This window comes from Phaethon aethereus (assembly GCF_964289735.1).
Source record: "Phaethon aethereus genome assembly, chromosome: 6".
NCBI lineage: Eukaryota > Metazoa > Chordata > Aves > Phaethontiformes > Phaethontidae > Phaethon > Phaethon aethereus.
In genome coordinates this window covers 2,310,785-2,328,716 of record NC_138580.1, presented here as the reverse complement: position 1 = coordinate 2,328,716, position 17,932 = coordinate 2,310,785, and the positions used below count along the sequence as shown (strand labels likewise).

Here is a 17,932-nt window from a genome sequence, read left to right as displayed (position 1 = left end):
ATCTCCTACACGAATTTACACAGCACCATAAATCCTGCAAGGTATGTGAGTCTTACGGCAGACAGAACAACAGAGCCATAACAGTAACAGCACTTCTCCTCCCAGATATTTAAGCCATTGATTAAACCTGACATTGCTGAGAGGTAAGGTAGGGCCATGGTTTAGAGGGCATGGTGGTGTTGGGTTGACAGTTGGACTTTATGGTCTTAAAGGTCTTTTCCAAACTTAATGATTCTGTGTGACATCTGAGCAGACCACGTCACTGCTATCGGAGTGCCTGTGAGTCACTGAACAGAGCTGCTTGCTTTGAGAGACTGCTTCTCCAACACGCACTCTCCTTTTCCAGACAGGGAGCTGTGCCAATGGGCTAAATGACTTGGCTCCTGGTTGAACAGGAGAAAAGTAAGTTGAGCCACAGCTATCTGTACTGCTAGAGCCTTCCCTTTAACTTAAGGAAAGTGATTTTTTTTTTTTTTTTTTCACTTGATCTGTCAGTGAGCTGACAGGAGACAAAAGGTTATAAAACAAAGACCGCACAATCACTTCACATAAAATCCATTTAGGAGGACTGTGATGAGCCAAAGAGCCATGAATAATGAAAAGAAAGCAAGCTGGAAATGACTAGCCGCTATGCCATAGAACGTGAGATTTATACAGCTCTAAGTGAAGTTATCAGATGGAGGGTTAAAAAGAAGTGCAAGTATTCTTCTACATAACACATAAATAAATTTATTGCCAGAAAATATAGCAGATACCAGAAGTATAAATTAGTTTAAAAAAGAAATGGGAGAAATTAATGGATCATGGATCTAGAGGTGACAATAGGTGATCACACCTCTGGCTCAGGGAGCTCCTAGATCTCCGACTGCTGGAATCAGAGATGTGTAACACTCACCTACGGTGCCAGATATAAGAAGCGTTTCATCCTTCCTGAGTAAGAAGTAATCCTAAGTATCACTGTTGCTGAAAGATGTTAAGGAAAAAAATGTGGCCTTACTAAGTTTTGTTTACACAGTGTATAGAGTCAGGCTTGGTCTACAACAATGATTAAACACAATGCATTTAGAAAATGATGCTCTTAGAGCCTCTGCAGCAGCCATTCCCTGAAGGCCTTGGGCCAGCCAAGCCTTAGCAGGCTCCTTTCAGCATGCCTGCACAACACAGCCCTCGGGCCTTTCCTTTGGTTCACCGGCCAGAAGAGGATGTTGCGGTTACAAAAGGCGGCGGCTGGCAGAAGGCAAGTGGATTAAGAGGTAGGGAAGGAGTCCCGCTACTTCAAGTCTTACTGACTGAAGTCTTTTGAAAAGCTCCTCCTTGGACAGTCATTTTCTTTCTTGGTAACATGGACCTGTCACAAAATTGCAGAAGAGATGGAAAGAACAAAAAAGAAAAGGCTGGGGGGAGAAAGACTGCAAAGCCATAAAAGTTGTCAGGAGGACCAAGAAGTAGCTGAGGTGCCTGAAAAGTAATTTAATTCATTTTCCTAAAGTTACTCAGAGCTAAAGTCAATTGTAACAGCTTGCTTGGGGCTTTTAACTTTTTCAATGCTGAAATGTCATACTTCCCCCTGATCTCGTTGCCAATATTGCTAATGGCAATAGGATTCCCAAGGAATACCTCACTGCAGGCCGAATCCCTCCCTTTTGCCCCTCTGTGAAGACCAAGGGCATGGTGGGGGAGAAGACCAAGGAGCAAGGCAAGGAGCAGTCCTGCCTCCCAGCAGATTAAGCAGCCTAAACAGATGCATCTAAGTGCGTTTTACATTTTCTTCTCCTTACTTGGGGACCTCTGACCTTCATGGATCAGGCCTCTGCTGAGTACATTCTCATATAGGGTATAAAAATATACCTCATAAAGGATATATTCATAGCAATCACGTCATGGCAACTGGAGATGACTTATCACTTCCCGTTGCCATGGTTTCCTACCAAAAACAATGACTCTCCGTTACCCGACCGGCATATGCAAAGCTGACAGATAACACGCCAACAGCTGGAAGAGAACATACGCTGTGGTTCTGTACCTACACCTAATGCAAACGGGCACCGGAGCTCATGCAACAAGCTGCAGCGCAACCAGAGCAGTCCCACTGCTCAGGAGTGGGGAAGGAGGTACTGACAGCTCAGAAAAATGGTAAATTTAACTGCAGGCTGTCACATACAATGCTTCATCTGTCAGGTTTTAAATCAATCACTATGTTTAGAGAATCTGCTAAAATCACTTGAGCCAGGCAATTAAAAATAGGGGAGGAGAGGAGATATTCTGCACAGATGATGATGGTTAAACATTTTGTCTAAGCTGCTTATGGGTTTGTTCAGCACTGCCATCTCCTCACTGCACCCCAAAAGGTACCTTGACCATAAATGCTACTCCACCTCTTCTAACCAACAGACACTATTATTTTCAGTGTCCTAGTGCCAATGTTTTAGGTATTTTCAAACCTGATGTGCTGTTATATACTAGCTAGCACAGTATAAGCTCCTTTTCACAGTTAGAATATACTGAACGAACTAGGATGAAGGAAGGGCAGAACATCCCAAAGAGGTAGCGGACACCTACGACTACTACCGAGCTCCAGTGGAAAGGAAGAGACGCCATGGACCAAGCCTATGTTCCTAGCAAAGAAATCCAAATTATCCTTCTCACACAGCTCATGAGGAAATACCCTCTGCATTCCAGTTGAACAAAATGAACCCTCCTTACAATTTTTGAAGTTCTAACACACTTTTTTCTATATTTTAGTTCTCAGCACTTCCTTCTTCAAACTGCGTTTTTAAGTATTTTTAACTACTGAGAATATTTAAGAGTTGATTTTTCTTAGGTGTTGGTCTGAAGCACTGTTACCACATCCTGTTAAAATCTGCTGTTTCCAATACTTATTTCAGGACTAGGGTGTGATTAGTTATATTTAGAGAACATCCTGCTGTAAAGGAGTCTGGAACGTCACAAAAGATGTGCTGGAAAGAACCTAGCCCAAATAAAGCAACTTCAAAATAAAATCAAGATGCACTGATTATTTGGCGTCTGCACACTTCAGCGGCTGGCTGAGCTGGTCCAGAATCACAATTTCATATCCAATGGTTAAGAAATTTTCATATCGCCAAAGGATTGTGAATAAAACTGTACCTTTATGTGCAATCAGTCATGCTTTCTCAACTGTTCCGTGACATGAAAGGAACGGGACAGCTCTTTAAAAAACAAGCGATGCACTCAGTTCAATTTACCCAACATGCAGGCAGCTCAGGCTGCAGAGCAGTGGCTTGGGAGCTCCAGAGGAAAGCGGGCCAGCAGCGAGCCGGAGCCAGGCTCTGCCAAAAGGGCTCTGCACGGAGCGGCACCGTCCCTCCAACTCCCGGCTGAACAAGCGGCACAGCCTGCTTCCCAGGGCAACATTAACCACCTGAGCCTGGTAATGCCATCTTTAAAGATATTTTGGCACTTTCCATGTGTCACCTTTCACCTAGATTTCTCCTGTAACTTCAGGCTGAATTATTCTGTTAAACCTAAGAAATCCTACTACAGACACAGCAAGTATTAAGACACATGCACTTCTAGTAATACATTAGCTGTGTTCCACCCCACAGCTGACTGCATTTCAGTGTTGATGCAAAGCCAGTAAATAAGTTTTGAACATGCACCAATCTTCTTGCATTAAAAAAAAAAAAAAAAAAAAAAAATCACTAAAATGTTAGTAACACATGGAGGGGAAAAGCATGAAAAGGACAGTATTTCTCACCTCCCATCAAACCTGTGCTTCAGGAAGTCAAAGAGAGCTTTCTGCATCATGTCTGTCACCTTTGCAGAGGTGAGGAAGATTGAACAGGGAGGATTGACAGGATGAAAAAGAAGTCAAAAGTAAGAAAAGAGGTAAATAGAAGGTAAGGATACTGCCAACAATCAATACCTTTTATAGGTAGCAATCATTTAATTTTCATGCTCTCGGCAGCATGCTTTGTAATAAATTATTGCAAGTTTTCTGACTCATTCTCCAAAATGCGGAACGGAGGATGTGAGAGCTGTCACTCTTTCTGCTCTTGCCTTAACTTGCACTGAAGCATTAGAACACACCTCACCACCTTCCATAGCAATACCATTCCCAACAGGCTTCAGAACATGTCAGAAGCATATGGGACTATTCAGGTTGAATAGATAATTTGTTTTTTTCCTACAGTAACATTATTAGAACTGGCTTAAAATTTCAGATACAAGATTTATTGTGTTGAACGACTGTTCTAACAGAAGAGAAAAATAATTCTCAGAGAGGCATATAAGCAGAAAAAATGGATGCCTCCATTCCTGTACATGGTAAAGCTCAGCCCAACAGCTGTCATCTACTTCACTGACTGAGCTCCTTGTCCTTTTCAGGACAACTTGTGCTGACACTTAGCATCTGCCAGTCTACCTAGCAACTTAATCAAAGCCCCCAGGCCTCTGGAAGTTTATTTCTCCTCGGTTATCTTTCAAAATGATTCCTTCAGAATTTAGTCAGAAAAAAAACAGTCAAAAGAATTTTCCCATGGAGGTTGCAAAGTAAGATCAATGCATTTCTGTTATGTAGACCACTACTGGTAATTGAAATTAATATTCTGTGTTACTATTTATACACCTTTATATGTTCAAGATGTCATGTTTAGTATTATTTTCTTAAACAAAGGCAGAGGTATATATTAACAAACAGCCTCTCTCCTCTCCAAACTTGAGAGTCCCTAGGCAAATTAATCTGTGGCGCAGCACCATGAAGTCAAGGGATGACATTTACTCCTGTCAAGAAACATCACCATAAAATTAAAAGGCAGAGAGTAGAACGTGAAGTACCTGCTTTGCTAAACTACACTTTCAATCACTCTTAGGAAAAAAAAAAAAAAAGGCAAGAATAATGCATTATGCTAATAATGGTAACATGTTTTAATCTTCCAAAAAGAACCATTCCAATATGTTTAATAATATCCTATATAGTACTAACAACATTAATGAAGCTAAATGAAGTGTATCTTTGATTTTATGTTCATGTTCATTTGGTTCCTAATTCAGCAAAACACTTAACAGATGGTTAAGTTCACTAAAATGCCCTGCTAAAAGCCTATGCTCGTTTAGCATGTGTTAAATGCTCATTTGAATCTGCAGCAGTCTTGAAAAATGGGTGTCCTGTTTATCTGTGCATGTTGTGATACCTACTTCTACTTTGAACAGAGGCAAATAATTCAGAAGGGTTAAAGGTTTCTTTACAGATATATTTCAATATACTAATAATCTTTAAAAAACTAAACATCAAGGAAACATGCTGACATAATAATCATTAGTTCCCATATTCAGTCTCAGGTGCTGGACAACAAAACTGAATATGCTGGGATAGCCCAGCTACTTTATTTGCCAACACTTGAGTTTCCTGGGAAGATGTAAAGTTTTTGTAAATAAAAAAAGGAGAACAATGGGGAAGCTTCTTCAAAATTTTTGCTAATTAAGTTCAAAGTATGTGCTAGTTAGACTAAAATTGTACATGTATACAGAAGTCTAGCTAGTTAATTTGACTGCTCCAACTGTTTCTTGTAGCGGACACAAATTCTCTTTTTCTCACTGGATTTAATCAAGAATAACTATACTGAAAATAATGGATGTGCACTGTGTTTAAAGCAGTAGAACTGCAAAGAGAGCGCCAGTGTACTTATGTTACCTACCCTTCAGCTGAGACATCACAAGTAACAGACACTGTTGCAAGGTAGAAAAAAATTCAGCTGGTACCTCACACAAATAGTGCAAAGCGCTAACCATACCCTTAGTTTTTGTGTAACATTTTTGACAATTATTTAAGCTAAGATCACTTTAAATTATCATAAAACCGTTGCACTGGACCACACAGGCTGAATGTACTAAGGAAGATTATAGATAAGAAAATACTAACTAATTGCAAATACCTGGAATACATACCTCATAGCCTTTCAGTGATGGACCCACCAAGACAACAGGTCTCATTGATGGTACTACATCATACGGGGGAACATGTTCTGTCTAGAAGAAGAAAACAACCCTTCAGATCATGAACCAGAGAAGATCCATATGAAAATCCCGGGAATTATGTATTAGAATTAAAGAAAATAAAATGAAAATTAAAGTACTACTTACCACTTTTTGTTTCTGTTTTGCTAAAAGACCAAACGAGAACTTGGTTAAAAGACATGCACTGTGTATAACAACCACAACACTTGCAAATGAAATTCCCTTTGTCAAGGCACTTTCGATTTCTCTCAGTGTACCTCCCTTTTGGTCAGCCCTGTTTAAATTGGTCATTCATTCCATTCTGGGGCAGCTGCCACTCTTCCTGAGATTTTTTCCCAGTCCCTTAGCAACTACCGCATGTCTAGAAATAGATGCCTTCCTCCACCTCCGCATGCAAGCACTCTTCTGTAAAATGTCTTAATAAGCCAGCAAAGAGGGGAAACCCGCATTTTTCATACAGGATTTTTAAAACAGAAGTATTAGAAATAGCAAGAGTTTCCTTAAATAAAATTCTGTCTTACCCGTGGAAGTGGGTGTGGCTCGAAATGTGCCAGAAACCATTTCTCCAAGACTTGAAGAAGAATTTCCACTCGATTTCCTATGGTAGCAGAAAGAGCCCCATCAGCACGAAGCACCCAGAGATGCAAACGTGTGAGGTTTTAGGCAGCAGCTATGAGAAATTGTCCCATAAGAAATCACATGGTAAAGGAGAGTCTTCACACACACTCATGCTCGAGGAAAGCTTCCTCTGAAGTGACAGGTGAAGAGTACCAGGCAGGGACACAGGGAAAACCAAGCATCTGTAATTAAGTAGACCTCCACATCTGGAAGAGTTGCGTACAGGCTACGAGGGGAGAGTGGGTTCTGTCTCAGTCTGAGCAAAGCTTTTCTGCGATCTGCCCGTAGGTTGGGAAACGCAGCAGCTCTTGGCATAGGTACCTGCTAAACTCAGCGCATAGCCCAGCTCTGCACGAGATCCCCCCACAGCGCTGCTCTCTCTTGCTGGGTCTCTCTCCCAGCGTACATAACCACACAGACATATCTCTCGGGAGGTTTGGGATCTTAACAGGTGGTTTAAATAGCTTTTGGTGTGTAGCAACAGTGGTTTAAGTGGCTCCTTTTTCCATTCTCTGTACCCCCCTGCTTCCAGCCACGCAGTTCTGCCCTGTGCCCTGCCCTCCTCTCCCCGTGTGATGCGCCCAGCACAACTGCTGTGCAGCAACCCACAGCAGACTGGCATGGTCTGGGGAGGGGGAAGATGTTCAGGTGAATCAGGTCTCTGATTCAGCTCATTGCACAAGCAGCTGAGGAGGAGATGGGAGGAGGGAAGGAGAGCTCAGGGCAGAAAGGACTGTTTAAGCAACATGATTGCTGCACGTGACATAGTCCCATGGTAGAATCCACACCTTTAGCACAGTATTTAGTATTTTTCATCACATACAGACTGTCCAGCAAGAGGATATTAGTCCCAATCAGTATTTTGTCCTTGCTTTCCTGCCATACGCTCTCCAGAGCAGGGATTGTTTACTCCTGGACTTGGCAAATCCTTTGCAAACATATACTAGACTCTAGAAACCCTCTTTAGTAGATGACTTCTCACTGCCTTACTCAGACAAAACTAGAATTCTTCTTCATCACACAGAGCTTTAGCATCACAACCAGTCACACCTTTTAAAGAAATCTTAAGGTACAGATACTATATGACCATATCCAACAAAGGTGCTCAAAAATAAACTATTTTATCATTATGCATTACTTTCAATTTTATCATATCAATCCAGGAATGCTAGTGCAGACTGATTAAAATCTTAATAGATACCCCTTATAATATTTGCCCTCTCTCTTTCACATGTGATTTTATTCCTAATATTCTCCATAGGTGAGATTAGACAAAATCTTCACAAGAATTGGTGATTCAGTGGAGTCATGTCCATTCACACAAGCAGAGCATTTTTCAGATGTGCAGTATCTGAAACAGTATCCTAAATGCTCTGTTAGTGTCCATCTCTCTGAATTAGATCATCTTCTTTCTGTACATTGAGATACACTGGCCTCCTCTGAAACTACTTCAAAAATTATGAAAGCAATTTGGAAAAAGCAGTTAATGTTGTTCACTCATTCTAAAAACATTTCCCCAGATGGCTTATACTTGACATGATTCCTGACCTTGATTAAGTATATTTGCCAATTCCCTGACAGTACTATACAGGCTAAATGATGCTCCCCTTACTGCTATCTATTAGGTCCAGATTCAATTGTCTTATGTCTGTTTACTCTGCAGTACTAAAGGTTTTGTTCTCCTTGTTATCTGTGTGAACATTTAAATTGGGTTTCCAATTAGTGGGAATAATATGCTAGTAGTAAAGTAATAAAAAAAAGAAGAGAGAAAAGTATTTTGTGTATTCAGCCAATAGAAGAGTGACCTCACTGCCTGAACTGAGATTATGAAAAATCAGTTTTACTTCCTAGACCTGTGACCAAGTTTATATTTTTCCAGGGACTTGCAATCTCCAGCTCTAGCAGCATGGAGACATAGGATGGTCGGGCTAGAAGATGAAGAATAAAGGATGTCAAACGACAAAGCTCATCTTCGAAAGTTTGAAAAGTCTGGTTTCCACCAAAATGGAGAGAAAGAAAAAAAACAAAGAAAAAACCACTACAAACTTAAGAACATAACAGTTGGGAAAAAAACATGGCAGCCTCTGAGCCCCAAGTTGACTTAAACCCATGGGGATGTAAAACTCTCTATCCCTTCAGAAATTTCTGTCATTACCGCTCATACTGTATTACTGATCTTTGCTAAAGTCAATATACATTTTCTTCTTGTTTCTCATCGTCAATATTGAACACGTCTATTCTCTGCAAATATGTATTTTCATCTGGAATCCCAAAGCAAACACTCCTCCAAATGCACTTCAATTAAAAAAAAAAAAAAGTAACCTTTGAAAATATTGTCTGGTGTCAGAAACGATTTTAAATTATTTTAAAAGGTTACAGCACTCTTACCCTCCATGGAAACGTCCCCTCTTCTGCTCCTGTTGAATGCGGATATTCTCCAGTCTAAGCGGGCTTGGAATAAAGCCAATCTCGCAGCCCTCCTTAACCAGCCTTCCTATCCACCAGTCATTATTATATTTCTGAAACACAGAAAGGTTACTGGCTTTAGTTCAAAATGCTCCATGTCCAAAACTCTCTAGTTTTGTTATCCACGATCCTTAACTCCATACTGGTCAACAAAACCAGACTCACACTGACGTATGAATGCTGAATGATCAGTGTGAATTTAAGTGAAGTTAAAAGGTGCGAGGCAGTATTTGAAAGGTTAACGTCTTTGCAGCTGGACTGTGGGAAGTGGCATTACCTGTGGCAGTACTGTTTCATCTCTTAACTGCCCCAACACATTCTGCTGTGACTTCTCCTCTGATGACACCAACTAAGGTTGGACATCACTAATATGAGGGTGACTTAATGAGACAAACCAATTTGTGGTGAACCAAGGTCACCAAACTACCTCACAGCGGCCATACAAAGCAGTCAAATATAAAAATAACACCTTCAGATCACCATCAAAACCATTGTTATTGGTTCCTTGTAAAATTTAATGGTCTACACCAAAGATCACCACCACTGCCATTTTCCCCACCTTCTTTCCAGGTACTTGTACGGATATTATTAACATCCCTTTGCAATATCCTTGTGTGGTGGAAAAAGTCTACAAACAGTATTCTAGAAGCCGAAATAAAGACAGACCAACCTATCCAAGACATCGCAGAAAACTTACCAGCTCCAGTAACAAACCAAACCCGTATCTGGTTAACACTATGGTAGAGCTCCAACCAAAGTTATGACACCGCTCTACAAATGAGGCTTTTATAGTGCCCCTAAGCTAAATTCTTTGGAGACATAAATTTTCAAATTTATGACAGCTGAAGCAAAAATTCACCTTTAGGAAGAAACTTTAATATATACTTGAAAGTATAAAAATTAATTTTATCATTAACCTTTAGTAGCATGTATTTTTCTGCATTATTGAAAGTCTGGCCTAACTTTAATGATGGAAAGATGAAAAGCGGTATCATAGTGGATATCGTAGTGGAAAAGGATTTGTTGTAGCTGGCTGCCAGCAGAGCTTTTGAAGACAAATATCTGAAAACCTTATACTCTGCTATGCTTCATTAGGCACCTCAGTGTTCAAGAGAAACATTACTTTTCACAACTGACTTTCAAGTCATTAAGACCAGCACAAGTGTACCAATTTTGTTTGCATCCCTTGAGGAAAAAGTTATCACAGAAATCTCATCTTAAAAATGATCAGTTCTCTTGGCTCCATATTCTGAAGCACTTAAGTTCTTGCAGAAACATATAAATACCACGTCCTAGCTGTCAAAGGTACAACAGTGCCTAACTGAAGTCTCTGAAACAAACAGAGCTTCAACATATTTGAAAAATAAATATAGCCTTTTTATTAAGGCAACCCATACACACAAATATCAACATATACAGCTAAGGGAAATGCAATCCTTATACCCTCATCTTGAAAACCTGTCCTCTTTATATAGCTGTTATTTATGCAAAAGGTTCCATTATTCTATCATTTCAACTTTTTAAGTATTTATTCTTCGTGCTGTTATGACCCCGATTCAGACAATGTCAGTAAGGAAAGTAATTTTAAATATGTTGCTTCTGCTTAAGTCGACAGAACTATTTACATTCTTTAAAATTGACAAATACTTCAGGATCTAGCATTCTGCTGTTGTAAATCAGTGAAATCAATCAATGGATTTAAACTGCTGTAAAACCTGAGTCCCATGAGCATTATCCATTCTATTTTGGTTCTGAATGTACGCCTTGAACATGGGAATCTTTCTTCCATTAGCAAGTCATGGACCAGTGAGTGATGCCTCTAGGCATGAGATAAGAATCAGCGTTATGCTGAGAATATCCGAACAATACAAATGAGAACGATGCAGCAAGGAACACAGGGCTATTTGCATTAGGTCATTACCTCCCATATGTTATTCTTTGCGTTCAGCATGTGGGAGGACGACAGTTCATCCCTATCTGTTGCCATGCCCATGATTTCTGCTGCATTGTCAGTAATTATTGCCACTTCATCTTTTAAGTAAGCACATAAATGTATAGTCTTGTAGGAGACAGATGAGAAATATAGGACACGCTCTCAATATAGCAACTCATCAGTTACTGCTGCTGTTTCCCCTGTCAGCAGGGTGACCTTACTTCTTACCTAGTTTAGCATTATTCTAAAATCGGGAATCATGCTTGTTCTAGTCCAAGCAAGCCTGCCAGATCATTAAAAAACAAATTCTGCATTTTTCCAAGCAGCTAGACTCCAGCATGGGGAACCATTCCTGAAATCCTACTGAGTTACAGCCACAGCTTCACGCAAGCTGAAGGTTTCAGTGTTAACAAAGAAACTATGCTAAACCCTTAGCAGAGCTGACAAATACCAGTGAGCCAGATGGCTTACAGTTTGGTGGCAATGCAATCCTGGCCATTTAGATCTTGGAAGAAAACTCACAGAATGCAAAGACATGGACTCAGGACACTTCTCTGGAAAAATGTACAGAGCAGCGTGATAGGAGCTTAGTACATTAAATTCAACCACTGGCCTGTCAATAAAGGTAGCCACATTCCTAGGAAGGACAAGATCAAATACTCATTTTAATGGTGATGCAGAGAGTTATGCAAATGGTTACACAGGACAATGTACACTAGAAAGACAGTATGTCAGGCAGGGTACACTTCTGGTGCGGGTGGGAAAACATCAAGGAAGGTAGCTGAGAAAGTGATCCAAGTGCTGTAATGGATGCAGCTGTCTGCATTCAACTTTGAGTGCTAGCAAAGGACCTTTTCCTGATGGGAAGCAGGTTTAGAAAGTGGCTTACATCAAGGGAGTTCAGGTGTGGAGCTAGACAGAACAGAACACATTCTTGGGGAACGAAGAGGAGGGGCAATCCATTCTGCATGCAGAGATAGGCAGATTCAGATTCAGTGCTCCACTTCCTCAGCAGGGCTTTAAGCACTGTTCCACACCAATATTAAAAAAACAAACACACAAAAGAAACAAAAAAATTCAAATCAGACTTCCATTTGCAGCAAATTGAGAAAAAGGAACAAGGGAATCAACTGTCTCTCATGTGTCCTTCTCAGAGAGAGAGAATTTAAAGCAAAACCCCCATTCTACCACCAATCTCTGCTTCTAGAGGTGCAGAAGGGGGTGTTTTCCTCCTAAACGTGCTCAGTCTAAGGGAGATCAGTGCTCTCAGGCAATGACAGACACACGTTCAAAGAAAGAGACAAACAAGTACTGAACATACTAAAATAAACCCAGAATGCAGATATGAAAAAATGTTTTTGCAAGCTGCAAGCCTATGTACAAATCTACAAAACAACAGGGGTTTATGCAATTTTGGAGGGCTCACTTCAGATAAAGAATTGCAGAAAATATTCTCAAGATGCAATAAAACGTATTTTTCTCTACCAAAGCCATACTCAGGGCCCATTTATGCAAGTTCCTTTTTTCTTATTTTTGTATCTGTCCTCTTTTTTTATTGTATTATTCCAAGTCTTATTTCCTCCCTTACAAGCCTATCTGGTGCTTTATGAAGACCTGGTGTAACCTGGTGCTATGCCGCTTTCTGATCAATAGAATCCCTCTCTATTACATAATGTCTGATCCATCACAAACTTTGTTTGATAAAAAGAATCTGAATCTGCCATGTTGAAGGGTATTTAAAATACAGCAAGATATTACTTCCTTCCTGTGACATGAAAATCCAACAAGTCAGTAACATCAAGCGTTTAAAAAGTGCAAGATAACCACCCCAGGGTGCTGAACTCTAAAAAGGCTGAAGTACCACCACATCTTCACTAATCAGGCAGATGTGCTGTGGTCTCCTGCCTCCACTTGGCTCTTGGCTCCCTTTTTAATCTGGTATGGCTCAGCCCTGACTGTTCAAATCGTAGTCCTTGGCATGTAAAAAGATTCCCTTTTCATGTTCCCTTTTACTACTTATTGGTTTTACCTCTTTGATGTGTAGGAAGTCCTTGGCATCAAAAGAGATGGCGGTGCTTGGGACAGGAACATCTTCATCCAGAGCTCCACAGTAACTCACGTTAGTCTTAACAGCAAATGCTACTGGTTTGGACTAAAAATAGAAACACACATCACAAAGAGTGGAAACTTTCCTGATCAAGAATTGTATCAAATTACCAAAAACGTAGCCGGGGACATTTGCTATCAAAATTCAGACCTAATAATTTCACGCAAGCCAGCAGAGTTCAGCTCACTAGAGAAGATCCCCATTTATACAAGAATATTTACACTATATTCCCCCAAACAACTCATCTGCAGATAACTTGACTCAATTGCCAAACTATTTCAAAAGAGAGCATCATCATTATAAACCAACAGTGTGTATTTCAACACTAGGCAAAAGATAAATGCCACAGAACTTAGTTATTATTAAAGTTGAAAAGAACACACCTTCGCCCTTTCAAGTTGTATAGCTGCTTGTTGTTCTCTTTCTTGGCGGATTGCTTCTCTGTCTTCTTCCAAAGAGACATCAGAGTCTGAGGGTCGGCTTGTGTATGAATCTGCTGAGCCCTGAAATTAAATTAATGTCACTGAGAAAACAGATGTAAGAAACAGAAACCCTCTCCCCAGTCAGACTCATAAAATACTTTTAAATTATTTGTTTCTTAATTTCTTTGAGTGGGTTTTACATATTGTTTCTAGCATGAAAAATCCGCAGAATTTACAGAGAAATAACCTGGCTTTACCAATCAGGTGCACTAAGCCAAAGACAAAAAACCCAAGAAAAACCTCTCTCCCCACTTCTAAAGAATCTCTTCACTTTCTTACTGACACAGTGAAATACAGCTCAGTTGTGGGTACTGTCCAGAAATATTCATAATATTTAAATCCTGTTTGACAACCTTAGATTCCAGATTGTCAAGGGCCACGTCACATCAAATATAATTAAGGTATTATAAAGCTTGGTTAGAATCACCCCTCCCTGTAAATACAGTACCATTGTAAGTACTTCCCTCCCTACTGTGGGTGCCACTCAAAGTTTTGTTCTGTGCTTCAGGAGGGAAAAACTGGCAAAAGTCACATTATTAAAAGCTACTCATCAGGGCAACACAAAACCTATACAATGGTGTGAAATGAAAACAGCACATACAAGCAGCAGCAGAACACAACAGCCTACAAGGGACAAAATAAGGTACTGCCACAGTTAGATTTTTTTTGTCTGGGACATTATTCAGGACGCCTGGCAACATCTGAAGTATTCAGTGGCTCCTCTCCTCTTTTTATAAAGCAACCTGACTCCAGCATCCTACACAGCTATCTTTGTCTTTGCGTGGAGCCAACTGAAAGACAGGGGTTTAATCTTGCAAAACAGATAAGGTAAGGTAAAGGGAATGTTTGCTCGTGATGAATCTGAAATACCAGTCCCCCTCTCTCCAAATCCCCAAACACACACTTGACCCAGAAGCCTAGCACGACTAGGAATTGAACCTAGACTTCAAGGAGCACCACTGATGGAGCCGCGTATGACTGGGCATTCATACAAAAGGTGAAGTAAATTTTCACTATAGGAGGAAAGTCCTACAAAGATCTCAAAATCCTGAAGTCTGGGTCTAACTTTCCACTCAAGGTAAATGATGAATGGGAAATACATGTCCCTTATTGAACCATTTCCCAAGCAAATGAGATTTTTACTAATAAATTAGTATGTCTGTCTGGTGAACAATGCTCTTTGCTTAAGCCAGACTCCAGCCTCACAGAATCCTGTTCCGTTCGATACAGCATTTGACTAAATTGTGTTTGGGTGGTTAGTCTGGTCCCAGCACAGGAGAGGGCTGCGTCTCACCCTCCCCAGCCCGACGCGCTGCACTGGCTGCAGGTGACATGCAGCAGTCACACGCCCCCAGGTTCTGTATCACAGCACTCAGCTGGTCCGGTGATGGCTGCTATAAAAATCAGTATATAAAGTTTAAAGAGCTGCACATAGTCTGCATTGTAGTCTAACTTTTTAACCTACATATTTTGCATGTCTTAGGAAAAATAATTACACAAAAACACTATCATAAAGAGAACTTCAAAAGCATCAGGATAATGCAGAGCTGCAGAAAGATCCAGCTGCGGTACTGTACTCAGTAGGAGGAATATACAGCAATGTCTGACCATTGCTAAGAGACATTGTTTTTAAATAAGGGAAAGGAATAACATGCTGGACTACGTATGCTATATTGTATTATATAACCAGCGTAACAAATAATTTCTAAGTCATCACATTCCTAGCATGAAGAAGACATATATATCTCCATACTTGTATCTTCATGGAGCTCCAAAATCTGTAACTCTATACATGTTCCAAAAGAGCCATTCTACAGCATTATGACTTGCAATTTTTTTTCTTAAATTGATTTATATCCTATAGTACAGGGACACATATTCTACGTAATCTACCATAGAAGTCAATATTCTTACTCTCCATGTAAACTAACATATTCTTAAATATTGATGTGAATACATATCCATTAGAAGACTTCTGGCAAGGAACCACCGACGAGCATATGTTCTCTTCTTGCTACATACTCACAACTTGGCTGTGAGCATGGTACTGTCACTAGGGAAGGCAGATTTCCTCCATGTCAAGAACAGGACTTGCCTAACATGAGCTAACACGCACCTATGATTTGAACGGACCAGAAAAATTCCCTCCCAGGACAGCCAGGGTGAGAGCACAGCCCGGGGAGCTGGGAAGGGCACAGGGCCTCGCAGCAGCCGGCTGGCTGCAGAGACACACGCGTTTCGGGTCCTGAACAAGGCTAACATCAATAGGCTGAAAACTAGCATTAGCTGCTGGCAGCAGCACAAGCTTTTCCCAGTTCGGAAGCTAGACATGCTGCTCTTCCTTCTGCTTCCTTCGGGATGTAGCAGAGACCAGGGAACTCACCAGCCACAGCACTTGGCTATGCCTGCACCAAAGACACCTCCTGCACTGCTCAGGGGCTGCCAGTTATTCCTCTCTCCCCATCCTGGGGGCAAGACTAAAACTTCAGCTACCAAATGCATCACTAACAGAGGCATAAGAACATCTCTTCCCCAATCAAAAGTGAGTGCAAAGCATGCCAGCTCCTCAAACCTAGGCGAAATGGGTAGCAGGAGACTCCCTGCCTAGCCTACTGTTCCAACCTACATCTCTTTTCACCAGCTGAAGGAGAAGTCTATCAGTGGGAGACTGAATTTATATGGTCAAATATCCTAGTCCTAAAATTACAGCCTGTCCTCCATACCAGAGCCTGCATTGTTCAAAGCAATGAAAAAAGAAGGGGGGGGGGGGGGGGGAAGAGAACAAAACAAACAAAATGACCCAGAGCAGGAGTTGCAAAGATAGACCAACTTTGTGGCAGACAACAGCAGTTTATCATTTATTGTCCACTAAACACTCTGAAGATACAAAATGCTCTATAGCTGCTGATCATCACATTTTTTAGAGACAACAAAGCCTCAATGGCAGCAGAAATGAAGAAGGAAAAGCAATCACACTCTCGAAATAGTAAATCAAAAGGCATAATAATAAATATAAATAATATATTGCAGTAGGAATGGGCTTCTTTCCAAGATTTTAGTCCTACCTGGCATAATACACAGCAACAGGAACGTACCACATCCTGGCATGCCTGAAGCCTGACAGAAAGTCACTGCTGCTGTCATCGAGAGCAGCAGATGCTGTTCCTCACCCACGTGCTCTCTGACCATGTTATTGCCCCCTTAATTTTCTATGTACTGAAAGGTGTATGAGAACAAGGCACAGAACACATAACCGACAGGACAGATATCAGCATCACGCACGTAAGTGGATTGCAGAAATCTTCTGTATGGGGAAACGGTGAACAAAAAGTCCACAGGCTCATAACTATATATTTATTCAAGTCCTCTGGATATGATTCAGTGTAGCTTTGTAAAGAAATTTAATAAAAATAGATACCTACGCTGGATGCAAAGTTTCCCATAACGGTTTTTAGTGGTATATATTTGAGCACTGACTTATTTAATGCTGACAGAACAAAGTAGTCTTAACCAAAGTAGCTGACACTGCAGGGATACCCCAGGCTGCTCTTCAATGCTAATCACTGCCTGTATGCCAAATGATATGGATTGGTACAATCACATCCACATGATCCCTTCTCTTGCAAGTTATGCCAAATAGCAAGTGGCTTATCTGAAAGATGCAGCCCCAGGACTGTGACTCACATGATGCTGAACTGCAGCATCGCACAGAAAAAAAGGCACGATTCTGCAAATAGCAGCAAGATATTCGGAAAAAGCAGCCCAACGCAAGCAATGAAAACTGGTGCCCTGTTACGTACCGCAAACACGGGCCAAGAACACGAGCATCCACATTCAGTCAGAGCAGAAGGCCAAGCAAGATTCAGGTTTACTTTTCTCAGCTCAATCCCTGCCCCACACCGAGCGAGACTGGTGTCCTGCCGGGTGTGCACATCTACCCTTGCAAGTCGGCTCACTGACTGACTTCACGGTCGTCTCTCTGGCTTCTGGGACCACCCCCCGCCCCCAATTCCTGCGCTCTGCATTCGCCGGCCGAGATGCATTTGTAGTTACACCGGACTCTTGGCAGCAGCGACTTCTACTCACAAAATGGGACTCAGAATCTGATTAAGGCTTCCAGGAACTACTCTAACAGAAGCAGTCCATAAATTAAAAATAACCCTTGTTATCCTCAGAAGTCCAGCTTTTGACTCCTTTTTAAAACCATGCACAGAGAAAAGCATCACTTCTTGTATTTAATTTTCGGATCCATTTAAAGTTTTTGGCTGAAGATCAGAATACCGACAGAATATTGTGCAACAAGCCAACACCAACACTCATGCCTGTACAGCA

At 41.0% G+C, this 17,932-nt stretch overlaps 1 protein-coding gene across 2 annotated transcripts in view; it reads right to left on the bottom strand.

Moving 5' to 3' along the window:
* CACNB4 (calcium voltage-gated channel auxiliary subunit beta 4) overlaps positions 1–17,932 on the bottom strand; it is a gene marked incomplete at its 5' end in the record, with an annotated part of 109,873 nt that overhangs the window by 16,897 nt on the left and 75,044 nt on the right. For both annotated transcript variants that reach the window (XM_082001742.1, XM_082001743.1), the window contains 7 exons: positions 3,737–3,795; positions 5,926–6,006; positions 6,121–6,140; positions 6,516–6,592; positions 9,001–9,131; positions 13,041–13,163; positions 13,502–13,621. In XM_082001742.1, the coding sequence (XP_081857868.1) occupies positions 3,737–3,795; positions 5,926–6,006; positions 6,121–6,140; positions 6,516–6,592; positions 9,001–9,131; positions 13,041–13,163; positions 13,502–13,621 (611 nt within the window). The remainder of the gene's footprint in view (positions 1–3,736; positions 3,796–5,925; positions 6,007–6,120; positions 6,141–6,515; positions 6,593–9,000; positions 9,132–13,040; positions 13,164–13,501; positions 13,622–17,932) is intronic.